We start from the raw sequence: 14,324 nt of genomic DNA, 5'->3' as shown, positions 1-14,324 counted from the left end.
ACTTCATAGCATACTTCATAACATACTACCATAAAGAGACTCTAAAATAAATAATAAAGGGCAATTCAATTAAATGTGCAGCTTTTAAAACAGTGTTGGTAAAGTCAAAGCAATACAGAAAAATGTTTATTTTGGAGACATTACTGGACCTTTCTGAGGCTTAATTTCCTCTTTTGTAAGATGAAGATCCTTCATATTTATATCACGGTTGTGAACATTAAATAAGAGGATACAAATAAGATAGCTAGCAAGAGGCTGGCACATGGTAGGCACACAATAAATGATGGGTATTATTTATATTATCATCTATATAATATGCTAGATATAAAAAAGCAGAAAGCTGGATGTGTGCCATGATTTCTTCTAACAAGAATCATGCCTATAGATTGGGCAGGACAGAAAAAGAATACAGAGAAACATGGCTATTTTAGGATAATGGAATCATGGGTTAACTTTTATCTCTTTTTAAAGTCTCATTTATTTGTGCAACAATTAGAGTATTTGAAATGACTCTCAAGCATGCCTTCCAAAGAGCAGGAAAAATAAAATTGAGAGAAATTGCTATTTTTTTTTCCTACACTTTGTTTTATCCTGTCCTTTTCCCCAGTGAAAACAAAAGGAACATGTATCTGTTTTAACACTTCTGTCCCTTCCCCAGTGAGCAGGGGGTGAAAATGTTCACTATTTTACAGGCACCATAGAGTTGGTGACGACTCCATACTGACACCAGTAACTAAGTATCACAGGATTTTAAAGGGCAAAATTCGAATGTGACTCAAACATAAGAAAATTTCTCTCCCTTTTGTCTCTGAAACTGATGTTTCTCTCCTCATTGAACTGGGTGACTTTAGCCCTTGAGGTAAGTCAATTTGTCAAGCAGCTGCAGCCTTCTTATCAGACACAGAGTCACTGTTCTTGAAAAAGTGGACTGAGTCACTTATTCTCAGATGAGAACAGCTTTAACCTGAAATTTCTCTGAGGCTGCTTGAAAGTGAACATGACTATCTTAAACTGAGGCACCTCTCCTGAAATCGGCACCTTCCTATAGGCATTGATAGCAGCTTACCTTATCTTCAGATATCTGTAAACATGAACAAGGTATTAATGCATATGAAAGTATGAATAGAAAAAAATTACCAACATGTAGAGGATTATTACTGATAGTAGTATCATTAGTCACCATATTCCTATCCTGAATGTGAGTTTATGAGCTGTTCTAAAAGGCTCATATGATGACACCTGATTTAAAGTTACCAAGGCACTGTGCAACTCCATTCACGAACACAGTAAAGTCAGACTGAGTTTTCTGTACACAGGGCTTCAAAATACAAAACAAACAAAAATCCCTACTTCAATAGATATACAGAAATATAAAAAGGTAACAGAAATGATCTCTAGAATACTAGACCCTTGTATGTTACAGCTACTCCTTTTATAAGGTTTCTGGTGGCCAACACTGTCTGTTGTGTCCACTGGGTCTAATCAAGCTCTCTGGTGAAGGAAAGTCAAATTTTTAGAAGACAAAGAAGTCATAAGCTTCTGCTGGACTTAGTCAGAAGCTGTTAGACTTACCCCACCAATCTCAGCAGTGCTTACACCAGTATCTGGCACACAATAAGTACTCAGTACACAGTATTATTACTATTAACTATAGTAACTGCTTATTATTCTTAGATAAGAGAATATAAACAGAACGGAAATTACGATCATGTCCATTTCTGAGTATTTGTAAGTTTTATTAAATAGAAAACATAAAATTGTGGAAATAGGACTAAAGTTTAAATACTAAAAGTAGGATAGCTATCTTCTAGGAGATTTTCCCATTTCTATGGCAGAGAACTAAAGAATAGATGTAGCTACTGAGAGAATTTCATAAGTACTATATCTTGCACTGCTTATAATAAAGGCAAAACGTGTTGTTGAGACAGCCTGAAGGTTCAAACAGCCTTCCCTAGCCCATGCGGAGGGAAGAATACCTACCAAAGAGAGGGTGTACGGATAAGGAACAAACAAATGAGAGGCTGAATTATTTCCCACCTTTGCCTCTAGGTCTGGTGATGAGCACAAACATTTAGCCTCTGCTTCTCTCCTAAGGTATATTAGGAAAATGATATTGTATATCATTGTATATTTGTGAACTCCTCAAGAATAAACGGTTCTCTATTGCCATAAAAAGTCCCTCCTAGGGCACAGCAAACATGCCCTTGGGATGGGGGGGAAACCCAATGAAAGAATTAAGTTCCAAAGGGTTTTCCAGATGTTTGAGGCTGTATGTGCGGTGCATAAACACATAAACATACACAAAAAGCTAGCAAGCACACTTATGAGCCATGTTCTACAGCCTACTTAATTTATTGTATCTCAAAAGAGAGAAATTACACAATAAAGCATTCCATAGTCACTCTCCGTAAGTGCTGTTGTAACTTCAATACATATTTCCACACGGCTAAATATAATATTTAATGAAAACATTTTTAAGTGAGACATATGAGAGGGGGAAGATACTTTGTTTTAAAATAAGAAGATTTGCCTTACAAATTTTTTCTCTAGGACAAATAATCACGCCATAAGGGTCTCTATAAATACACACGTTTACTTTAAAGAACTGCTATACAAGCCAATCTTTTAAGGCCAGACTTTGTTTTTTAGTTAATGTTGATAAAGTATTAATAGAATAAGTCATGGAGCTGGAAATGCTTGCACTGTAGAGTATCATTCAGACTCAGGTGGAATACTGGCCCTGCCACCTCATAGCTCTGTGACCATGTAAAAACACCTCACCAAGCCTTAGTGCTTTCATTGGTAAAAATAAGGTAATAATACCTAACCTATCAGGGTACTTTGAAAATAATATAACATAACATAATATATAACATAATACAGGACAATATACACACACACACACACCTCTATAGGTATCTAACACTGAGTTAACACTGAGCCACTATGGCAGCCACAGTATTGGTAGTTCATTATTATACATCATTCTGCTATGTTTTAGCAGAGGTACTATAAAGATTTCCTAACTACTCTGAGCCTATTTGCTCATGTGTTGAATGGAATGATAAGATCACTTCCATCAAAAGGGTTATTATGATTTGTATCAGTTTCATAGTGATATCACAGGGAGACCTGCGTCAAAATCTTCCTGTGATTTAGGAAATTTCCTTTTTTTCTTGCAAATATGCTCATTTGGCTGCCTTGATAATTATGTAAGCAACAAAATTCCTCATTAAAAAAATGGATCCATGACTTTGTCTTATAATCAGCTTCTCTACTGTTCTGTGTTTAATGACACGTTCCACCACTGACTCGTCCTTGACCGGAATCATGGAAGTCCACACCGAAACATCTTTTTTGCCAACACGGCTAATTTCAAATGTTGCATAATACAGAATTATCTATCCAGTATACATCCTAAAATTTATTCCAGTAACTGCATCTTTTAAAAATGTGATGTTGGGCTTCCCTGGTGGCGCAGTGGTTGTGAGTCCACCTGCCGATGCAGGGGACACGGGTTCGTGCCCTGGTCTGGGAAGATCTCACATGCCGCAGAGCGGCTGGGCCCGTGAGCCATGGCTGCTGAGCCTGCGCATCCGGAGCCCGTGCTCCGCAACGGGAGAGGCCACAACGGTGAGAGGCCCGCGTACCGCAAAAAAAAAAAAAAAAAAAAATTTTAAAATGTGATGTTGTTTGCATATTGTGTTACACCAGGACATTTTGCTCATTTTGTCTGAAAACATTTTAAATATGCTAATATCCCCATGTAAACATCAACTGTAAACAATTGATTGCCATTTCTCTATGGACAAAATCTTCCACCTGTAGGGATGTAGGAAAACATACTTCTAGTAAATGTTTTTATTATTTATTCAAAAAAAAGGGTTATTATGAGGTTCGAATGATAAGATACACATACAAAGCCTAATGTTTGGTTCATAGATGGCCCTAAAAAACATGAAAACTGATAGTATGTGAAGCATCTTCTCAGCTTAAGTAAAAACAGATTTCTGCTGTAATGACCAGAGTTTTTATTTTGAATCTATTTTTATTACAGTTAGAAGTTATCCAGAGAATTATGCGTAGTAGAAGAAAATGGTGGCCATTGAGTTATGTGGCCTCCTATATATTCTCTATATAGAATACCCACATATCCTCCAAAACAAAAAGAACAAGAATAAACTAAATAAAACCCATACATTCAGCACAATTACAGGCCAAGAATGTCTAAACTTCAAAGTATCGTAAGTGAAAAAGGAAGCATGCCAAACTCCAAAGAATGTTCTCTCACATTCCACGTAAATGTGTCACATATTCAGAAAGTGGATCCATAATTGAAATAAACACGAACAGCAAAAACCATACAAATAGATATAAAATTAATCTATAAGTGAATAAGCAAACCACAGTGGAGGTGGTGTGTGTGTGTGTGTGTGTGTGCGCGCGTGAAAAAGAGAGAGAGAGAAGGGGAGGGAGGGAGAGAGGGAAGAAGTAACCTTGAAAAAAGATTTCTGAGTACTATTACTCTAAGGCTAAAGACAAAAAGAGCTCTACACAAATATTCTAGCTAGTAAGTTGGCTGGAATTTCCAGAACTACTTTATGTGTACTCTAGGATTAAGCAAATAAATAAATACATTGTGGATAATGAGAGTCAAGTTTCTCACTGACAGAGAAAGGAGTTCACAAATAAGGAAAGAGAGAAAACTAAACTGTGTGGAATTGGATTGGAATTGGAAGGATCAATACAAACTCATGGTTTTTAAAATGAATATAGACAGACATAAAAATAGATGTAGACATATGTGTGCTCTGTCCCCTAAGAGGATCTACAAACTATAATACCACTGCATCAATGAGTACACCTAGCACCCGAGTCTTGGCTTCTAAATGTCACTCTTTATTTAAAAAATCAAGCTCTTTAAAGTCAATGACTGAATCCAGTTCCAGGCAGGGAAAGTGTAAGGGGGTCTCGAACATCTGTGGTTCAAACAGTGATGGGATGGGCACAAGTCAAAAGGATGCAGGAGAAGACCTGAGCAAAGCATTAAAATGGCGATAGTAATAGATTACAACCGCACAACAAAATGAGAATCCTTGAGCTTGTAGTGATGTAACTAAATAAATGAATGAATAAATACATACAGGGGAGAACAAATGATAAAAAATACCATTTGGGAGACACCACAGTGATCATTAACTCAGGCGACAGTCATCAATGCATGCTAAAATTAGCTGGTGAAAGTACGGCGAGAAACAGTCCTTACACAATCTCAAAGTACCTCAACACAAGACATGTATTAATCCCAAAGGGAAAAAAGGTAATTTTATATAGAAGAAATATGGTTGACACCACCTCAATCAAGTGATCAAAATGAACACTGTCAGTAAAGGAACACAACAGTACCGTATATCTCCTAAGATAATGTAGTGGGAAGGACCCAAAATCACTTCTGTGGTATTCTCACCAAAAATGCACAACTTGGGCTTCCCTGGTGGCGCAGTGGTTGAGAGTCAGTCTGCCAATGCAAGGGGACACGGGTTCGTGCCCCGGTCCGGGAGGATCCCACATGCCGCGGAGCGGCTGGGCCCGTGAGCCATGGCCGCTGAGCCTGTGCGTCCGGAGCCTGTGCTCCGCAACGGAAGAGGCCACAGCAGTGAGAGGCCCGCGTACCGCAGGAAAAAAAAAAAAAAAAAGGCACAACTTGAATACACGAACAAAACTCAGACAAAGTCAAATTTAGTGGTATTTCATAAAATAATTGGCCAGTGCTTTTTAAAAAATGTCAAGGTCATAAAAGGGGGGGGGGGAAGAATGAGGAACTATTTCAGATTACGGGACCCTAAGGAGACATGGCATTAGGTGCAACGTGTGACCTGCACCGGCCTCGGATCAGAAAAAACCATTAGTGGGCCGACTGACAAAATCTGAATGATGGGTAAAAAAGATAAGGTGTTGTATCAGTGTTAGCTGTAGTCATCTGAGATGGTAATATTTGGTGAACCAACATGAAGAATATGTAAAATTCTTTGTATAGCTGACATCATTTTTTTGGTACTAAATATAAAATTTTCAAAATGAAAAGTTAAAAAAATTAGAGAACTTACATCCAACTACCTCACATCCGCACCACCCTCCAGTATTCAAACACTTGTACGTTTCCTGCTTCTTTCCCCCTATTTTTCTTCAACTTTTCCCTCTAATGCATTAGACGAATGAAGAGACAATGGCAATGCAGCTCCTTGGGAGCACGACTGCTACTAAGCAAAGGGCACTTGGATATAACTGCCCCACTATAAACAAAGCCAACTGGGCTGAGCAGACCCCAGGGAAGGGTGCCCTGTGATGGAGTCAAAGCCATCCTCATGCAGTGACATTTACTAAACTCAAGTTTATTTCCCAGGAGGTGGTCGCTGTGAACTAAGACCCATGTAAGGCTATGAGGACAATCTGCCTGCGTGAAGGGGATAAACAGGGCCTCCCTATTTCACCCCCACTCCCCAAAAAAGTGCTGTTGAGATTTAAAACACACTACTGACAGCCCTGAACTTCGTGCCTTTCTCCACAAAACCGGGTTCTTCTGTATTTCCTAGCTAGCTAAGGAGCACCACTTCCTCCCTGGTAACTTTAGCAGAAATCAGAAAGGCACTGGACTCGTGTCTCATCCCCTGCACCCAAGCAGTCACTGAGTCCACTGGCAGAAACTCCTTCAGCTCTCTTTTCTATCCTCTTCCATCTTCGAAGCCGATACAAAGTTCAGGGCCAAGGTCAGGCAACCTGACCACAGCCTCTGTCCTCTAACTGGTGCCCCTCCAGTCCCGTCTTCACGCAGAGGTCAGACGGCTTCTCCTAAAGCCCGGATCTGATCACGCTGCTTCTTGGGCACCAATTTTCCGGGAGGCCTTAGGGTCACTGGGGTAAAAGCTGAGCAGGACACGGGGGCGGCTCCACCGTCGGACCTGCTTCTCTCCAGTTTCATCTCCCAGTGGCTCCTGCTTCCACACCGTACACCCAGCTGTGCTGAACTCAGGTCAAGAATGCCCTCCTCAGAGCAGTCTTCCTCACCACCTCCAGACAGAACAGCTGCCTGCCCTCCTGAGCCCACGCACCGTGCAGACTTTTACCACAGCACCGAAGCACTTAGAGGATTTGCTTCTCTGTTCACAAATCTACATCCTCCATCGGATAGGAATCCCCACACCAACAGCGTCCATCTACCTGGACCGGAGTCAGAGCTTTGCATGTGCCATTCCATTTAACCCTCACACATATTATTCCCATTTTACACATGAGGAAACTGAGGTTGTAAGAGGGTCAGTAACTAGTTCAAGTCCCCAGAGCTAGTCAGTGGTGAAACTGGGATTTGAATGCAGGTCTACCTGGTGAAGAGCCCAAACGCTTTACTACCATTTGCTTTGTCTCTTTTTCTAACCCCAGAGAGTAGCACAGTGAACGGTGCATAATCTACGCTTGAAGAATCTTCGATGAATATTTCACATACCGTACAGTTCAAAGAGCAGTTATTAGGCACATTTTTCAGAATGTTTTAACTGAGCAGCAATTAACACATATAATGCTGTGTATTGAGAGAGTGAAAAATGCTAAAAGATGAAGCAATGTTTCCTGTTCTCTGAATCAAACTCCTGATTTCTCACACTTAATCACATCCAATCCACATAAAGTGACAGTGGGAAGAGAAAAGGACAGCAGAGCATGCTACCGAAATGTTACTGCTGAATGTATTCCCCTGGCAAATAGGAAGAGGAGTACTATAGGGCCAAAAAGAACACAGGCTTCCAGATCACACAGAACTGGATGTGAACTCCAGTTCTATAGCTCACAAGCTGGGCAGGTCATGTAACCTCATCTTCTAGGTCACGTGACCTCATCTAAAACACAGCGAATGGTAACTACTTTGCAAGGCTGTTTTAAAGATGAAGTGCAGTGATGTGCACTTAGGACAGACACAGTCCGCAGTCTCCTTATCTTCCCCCAGTGATGCCAGTGACAAGAGGGTGAAATCTTTAAAGGAAGAACCCATTATTCATAAGGAAGGACCTTCTCAAGGTCTCCAAACATTTGCAGAACCCAGTAATACGGATGTTCGCTTAACTTTAATCATTTTAGGAAAAAAGGCACGTTGATTTCTTGTTCATATGTGGACCAACGTGCTTCTGATTTGTTTGCTTCCACATGAGAAGCAACTAGCTGGTCAGAAATCACCATCGGCAAAATACGGCAAGTTAATACAAAATAGTACCAATCTAAAAGCACCAGGCCACTCTCTAAGGAAACAGTTGCATTATTCCAAGCAAATCATTTTATTTGCATGTAAGGGGGAAGCAGCATGGTCTAATCATCATTCATGGCAAGAATGTCGGACTGAACGTCAGGAGTCTCGGCCTTGCCACTTTAAAGGTGACCTTGGACATGTTTTTTAAGATTTAATATTCATTTATTCAACAAATACTTACTGAGTGTCTGTAAGATCCCTGTTCTCATGGAATTTATATTCTAATGGAAGAAGAAAGACATCACATAATAAATAGACCGACAGAGGGGAAGAAGTTAGCAGATAGGGGTAAGTGATTAGAAGAGAAAAATGCTCATAAAATAGGTTGTGACTGGGTGGTTGTAGTCATTTTGGAAATGGTGACATTTATGCTAAAATCTGAGGACGTAACTTCTTCCTTTTTGGACATCCACATCCCTCTCTATACAATGTGACTACTGAACAAGGATGCTTTTGAACGTGTCTTCTAGTTCTAGGAATTTGTGATTTCATGGCTATTAGAGAAGTACTCGCGTGAACACATATTTTTAACATCAAATATTACCCTATATTTAAGAAAATCATTTATGGCAATGAGTCTTAGCTCTGAAGACATTTAAGGTAACAGTAATTCTTCTGTAATGAACTAAAAATAGCTTTGCACACTTAACTTTTCCTACTGATCTTTGTCGGAGCTCTGTCTGACAAGGAAGTGAGTATTTTGTTGATGTTTTGGCAAATGAAGCCAAGCTGGCCTCTGATGAGAAGGGCTAATGTATCCTTCCATGTATAAATGAATTTGTAATGAGGTTAGAAGTTGTCTTAAACTAATTCTTCCTGTTGATCACTTACAACCACAAATTCAGACAGACTGAAATTTTACGAAGTGAAATGAAACTCTAAGCCACATGTTCTTTTTTACATAAAAACAGAAAAAAAAATTGAGGTGATGGGGTATGAAATATTTTAAGGAAACATCAGTATTTTGACCCATATTTTTCATGTACCAGTTAACTAGAAAATTACAAAACCTGAAAAACTCAGATAAATTGTACCAAGGGAATTAACACATTACATTCATTCCCCTCCCCCTCTACCTTCCTCCCTCCCCTCTGTCTCCCTGCTGCTCACCAAGCTGGGGCACATTTCTGGGACGGAAACGAAGGCCTTTCAAGCTGTTGAAAAATGAGGGCCCGTATTCTGCAGGAGCTGGCTGGTTTCCCAGCAACACATTGATTAGCGGGATCACTACTTTGGGCACCTTGAGGATAATTAAATATTAAGTCCCTATTTGATGTATGCAAAGTCTGCCTAAGAGGATTACCAGCCTCAGTGAAGGTAGCAGTCCCACGTTTTCTGGTAATTGAACATTGCAATGTCATTACCTATTCTTATCTTTACACTGTAAGACTGTCTCTATCCTTAATATTACCTTTGAGGATGGAGAAGGAGATAGGGAGAAATTAAGAAAATGAGAGCCTGTGCAATCAGCACTTTGGGGTCTTCTAGGTGTTTGGGATATGGAGATGAAGACGACCTCTGTCGAAGAAATGACAGAGGCGAGCAAACCATCCCCTGACTCCTCTGGTTCAAGGTCCCATTTTACATACCAAGCAGCCAAGGCTCACAGTTTAAGAATCTTCTCCAAGACCATGAACAACAGTGGAGGGAGGATGGAGACACATGCATATGATTCGTCCACCAGCACCCCAATCTTTCTACTGGTCTAGTGAGAGATAACATAGTTTTTTAAAAACAGTAATGAAGACTACCTCAAATTTAAACTATGGGCATAGTTCTACAGCATTCCAGAGGTTGTTGCTACTTCCATTCTGATGTTACAAATTTTTTGCATTCATTTTCTAAATAGCAAACAGCTATTTTATAAGGCAGCGTTCTCCTACCAAATTCACTTGCCCTCCAAAATAGATCTGAATAAGCAAGGCGAGGCTGACATAGAAAACTTAACTTTTAAAGGAGGAGACACTCAGTGATTTAATTTATTTTGAAGAAGTCTACAAACAAATAACATAATTAAGCCACTATGGTAGGTTTTTTTTTAATTGAAGCATAGTTGACTTGCAGTGTTTTATTAGTTTGAAGTGTATGACATAATGATTTGCTATTTTTATAGATATACTCCATATACAGTTATTATAAAATATTGGCTATATTCCCTGTGTTGTACATTACATCCTTGTAACTTATTTGTTTTATACCTAATAGCTTGTAACTCTTAATTCCCTCCACTTACCTTGCCCTCTCCCTACCGCTCTCCCCTCCGGCAGCCATTAGCTTGTTCTCTGTACCTATGAGTCTGTTTCTGTTTTGTAATATCCATTTGTTTTGTTTTGTTGTCACAAAAGTGACAACATACACTGTTTGTCATTCTCTGACTTACTGGGTTGGCCAAAAAGTTCATTCAGGTTTTTTGTTACATCTTACAGAAAAAGGCCAAAATTCAACCTTTTTGGCCAACCTAATATTTCACTAAGCATAATACCCTCCAGATCCATCTGTGATGCTGTAAATGGCAAGATTCCATTCTTTTGTATGGCCTAGTAATATGCCACTGGAGATATATATCTGTATATCTATCTATCTCACATTTTCTTTATCCATTCAACTGTTGACAGACACTTAGGCTACTTCCATATCTTGGTTATTGTAATCAGTGCTGTTATGGACGCTGACACGTATGTATCTTTTCAAATTAGTATTTTCATTCTTTTTGGATATACACCCAGGAGTGGAACTGCAGGATCATATGGTAGTTCCATTTTTAATTTTTTGAGGAACCCCCCTACTGCTTTCTATAGTGGCTGCCCCAGTTTACACACCCACCAACAGTGTGCTAGAGTTCTCTTTTCTCCACATCCTTACCAGCCACATGTAAAAAAACGAAATTAGAACATTTTCTCACAACTTATACAAAAATAAACTCAAAATGGATTAAAGACCTAAATGTATGGTAGTTTCCTTATTTCTACTACCAAATACGTTAAGAAACTCAGATCATTAGCTTCCAAGGACCAGGAAATTGTTCTTATACAGAGGGAAAGTAGGAGGAGGTAGAAAATGTAAAAAGCGAAGGAGACAGGAGATGACTTTTACTAAAGTCAAGAGACACCCTGGAGAGATGTTTGTTGAGGGCCTGAAAAGCTCACAGCACCAGAGGAAACACTGGCCAAACGAGGAGCAACACGCAGACTTTGCAAATGAGAGACAACAGTGTGTATTCAGTGAAATTAAGGTCAAGTCAGCTTAGAAAAGTACATGGAAAAGGAGTCTTAACAAAGCTAAGCTCCCTTAAATACTGTCTTTGGAACAAGTTCAGCTAAGATGAAATTAAAATCGGAGAAATAGCCAGAAGTCATCTAAAAGCTGCAACTTGTTCTCTGAATAACTGGAACATCAAGGAAAACTCAAAAGAAGAAATAGTGGTTATACTTATATTATTTCTGAAGCATTTAGACCCAAATATCAGAGTGTATGTTCTAATGTGTCAACACAACAGGTAAGATGGATATTTTCCTCTTTTCCCAGTTTCCACGTTGCTTCATAACATTTCCGGTGCAGAGATCTGACATGAAGTGAGGCTCCAACCACAGAAGCCGGCCTCATCGTCCTGCCAGGACAGAGGCATCAAGGAAGATGCAACTGAAAAAGGCTGAGAACTTGAAAAATGGAGGTTCTGTCAGAAAAGTACATAAAAGTCAGAGCGCTCATTTGTTTCAGGATGAGTCAGAACTTAAGGTTCCACACGGCAAAAATAATGTGACCTAGTTTGGAGCTTACCTCCGAGATGCTTTGGGGACCTTCGGGTCTGCTGAAAACAAGCACACCTCGAGCATTCACTATGCCAGGGGCCTGGAGTATATGTCATAGCCCATTGCATTAGTGTTCACAGACTGCTCCTGAAAAAGCCCGTTAGTGGTCTCTTGATGTAATTCAAAGCGAAATGCTGACACTAAATAATGTGATATGGTCATGATGCTTCAGAGAGTATTATTCAGGTATTAGTGACTTTTAATACAATCCATTTCAGCAATGTGGCAAGATTAGAGAATCTTTGATAAGTCCATCTTGTTTGAATCTCAAATTCCCTAACTCTGAAGAATAGATAACAGTATTTACCTGTTTCTCTCACAGAGGGAAATAAGAATATGTGAGGTAATTCTAAAGATGCTCTGAGAGGAGTCTCGAGATGTCCTTAATATTTGGTTCTTTTCTAAAAGAAGTTCATTGTTCTTTAAATGAAATAATAAGGAAACAAACAGAAATGATAAAGCAGCGCTTTAAAATTAGAAGGTCAATTGAGTTGGAATCAGACTTCCAGGAAACTCTTTTGCAGACTAGATTAACCTAGGAAGTCTTATTTTCTAACTTTTATTGGCCTGTAGTCTACTCTGCAAGCTAAAGCGCTTGATTAAGTGCTGACTCTTAGATCCTATGCTTTCAGGATGCATCAGTTTAGAATCTAAGCCAAAATTCAACAGCCACCGTATTGCGATTTAGGAATTGGCATTTCCACTTACTCAATCAACAAGCATTTAAGCTCTGAACGTGTGCACAGCGTACTTAGAGGGATTTGAAAAATGATAGGTATATCCTCCAGGGTTTCTCTGTTTTCAGGTAGTGGGGAGACAAAACTTTTAGTAGTAGTAGTAACAGCAGTAATAATAATAATAATAGATCAAATGTGTGGACCTCAAGGTTCAATGAATTACGTTTGAAATGGTCAGGGAAGGGTCCAGACAGGTGATGGACTGAGTGAGCCCTGAAGGATGATACGGAGGAACCAAGATCTCGTGTGCCTGCTGCATTTTGTCTGTGTGTGTACAGAAGAGAAGGGACGGCATAACAGTGCCTGGGCAGAGCATAAAAGAAATGAAATAGCTATACTGCATGCTGAATTTCCACTTAGATCTGCATTTCTCCAGGGAAAGGGTGAGCTGACATAATTAACTGATGCTACGAAAAATCCTGACTGTACCCTATGAAGAGAAAAATTAGATACACATGTTAGGCGACTGAGGCATCATCTACTATGCATATTCAAACACACGGAAAAATAAAAACAAAATCTGTTGCACGTATTTAACTACTACAAAGTTGGACTGATGAACACACCGGGAAGTTTGCATTAGCGAGCTGATTGCTCACCTGAAGGTGGTTTAAAGTAATCAAGAAATAGCAGTCAGATGCTCCCTTACCTGTCTCTGGGGCCAAGTGGCTTTGAGGATGGCCTCCGTTCTAAAGAACACAAGGAGCCTGCCATCCTCCTCGGTCAGGTGAAATGACTGTTCCAGAATCTGCAGCACTTGAATGCGGGGCCTCACGGGCCAGGCGTCGTCAGCACAGAAAGGCCGCAGCCACTCCAGCAGGTCCTCAGAGGACACCAGCTCTTCTCTGCAAAATCAAGGGTTAGATTAAAAAGAAAAAAAAAAAAGACTTAGTAGTTTCTAATTCCAGTAATCAAATGTGGTGACTGATCTAAACAACTGTTTGTTGGGTGACTTTATTTTTTTTCCTACTGCGAGGAAAAATGTAGGTTTTAAATGGCTTAAAGCAAACCACATTAGGTGTTTAAAACCTATGTAAAATGCATGTGATTTTTAAACAGTATCATATTCGAATGAGTTACAGAAAGCAGATAAACATAATCAATATGTTCTTAGCTACTCCATTTCTTAAGCCAAGTTTATTAAGAGGCACGGCTTATTTCAAAGTTCTGTGAAGATGTATGCCCAGTGCCCATCCAGTTCCCAGGGCTTAAAAGACTCCCTTTTTGGGCTTCCCTGGTGGCGCAGTGGTTAAGAGTCCGCCTGCCGATGCAGGGGACATGGGTTTGTGCCCCAGCCCAGGAAGATCCCCAAATGCTGCGGAGCGGCTGGGCCCGTGAGCCACAGCCGCTGAGCCTGTGCATCCGGAGCCTGTGCTCCGCAACGGGAGAGGACACAACAGTGAGAGGCCCGCGTACCGCAAAAAAAAAAAAAAGACTCTTTTTGTATTGAATTGAATCGACAACTAGCTCAATGGGCAAAATTAA

At 39.9% G+C, this 14,324-nt stretch overlaps 1 protein-coding gene across 2 annotated transcripts in view; it reads right to left on the bottom strand.

Annotated features, from left to right (window-relative positions):
* NBAS (NBAS subunit of NRZ tethering complex) overlaps positions 1-14,324 on the bottom strand; it is a 340,240-nt gene that overhangs the window by 34,322 nt on the left and 291,594 nt on the right. For both annotated transcript variants that reach the window (XM_060027072.1, XM_060027073.1), the window contains one exon: positions 13,489-13,684. In XM_060027072.1, the coding sequence (XP_059883055.1) occupies positions 13,489-13,684 (196 nt within the window). The remainder of the gene's footprint in view (positions 1-13,488; positions 13,685-14,324) is intronic.

This window comes from Delphinus delphis, chromosome 12 (assembly GCF_949987515.2).
Source record: "Delphinus delphis chromosome 12, mDelDel1.2, whole genome shotgun sequence".
Lineage (NCBI taxonomy): Eukaryota > Metazoa > Chordata > Mammalia > Artiodactyla > Delphinidae > Delphinus > Delphinus delphis.
Note: the sequence above shows the minus strand (reverse complement) of the source record. Positions and strands in the feature narration are given on the sequence as shown.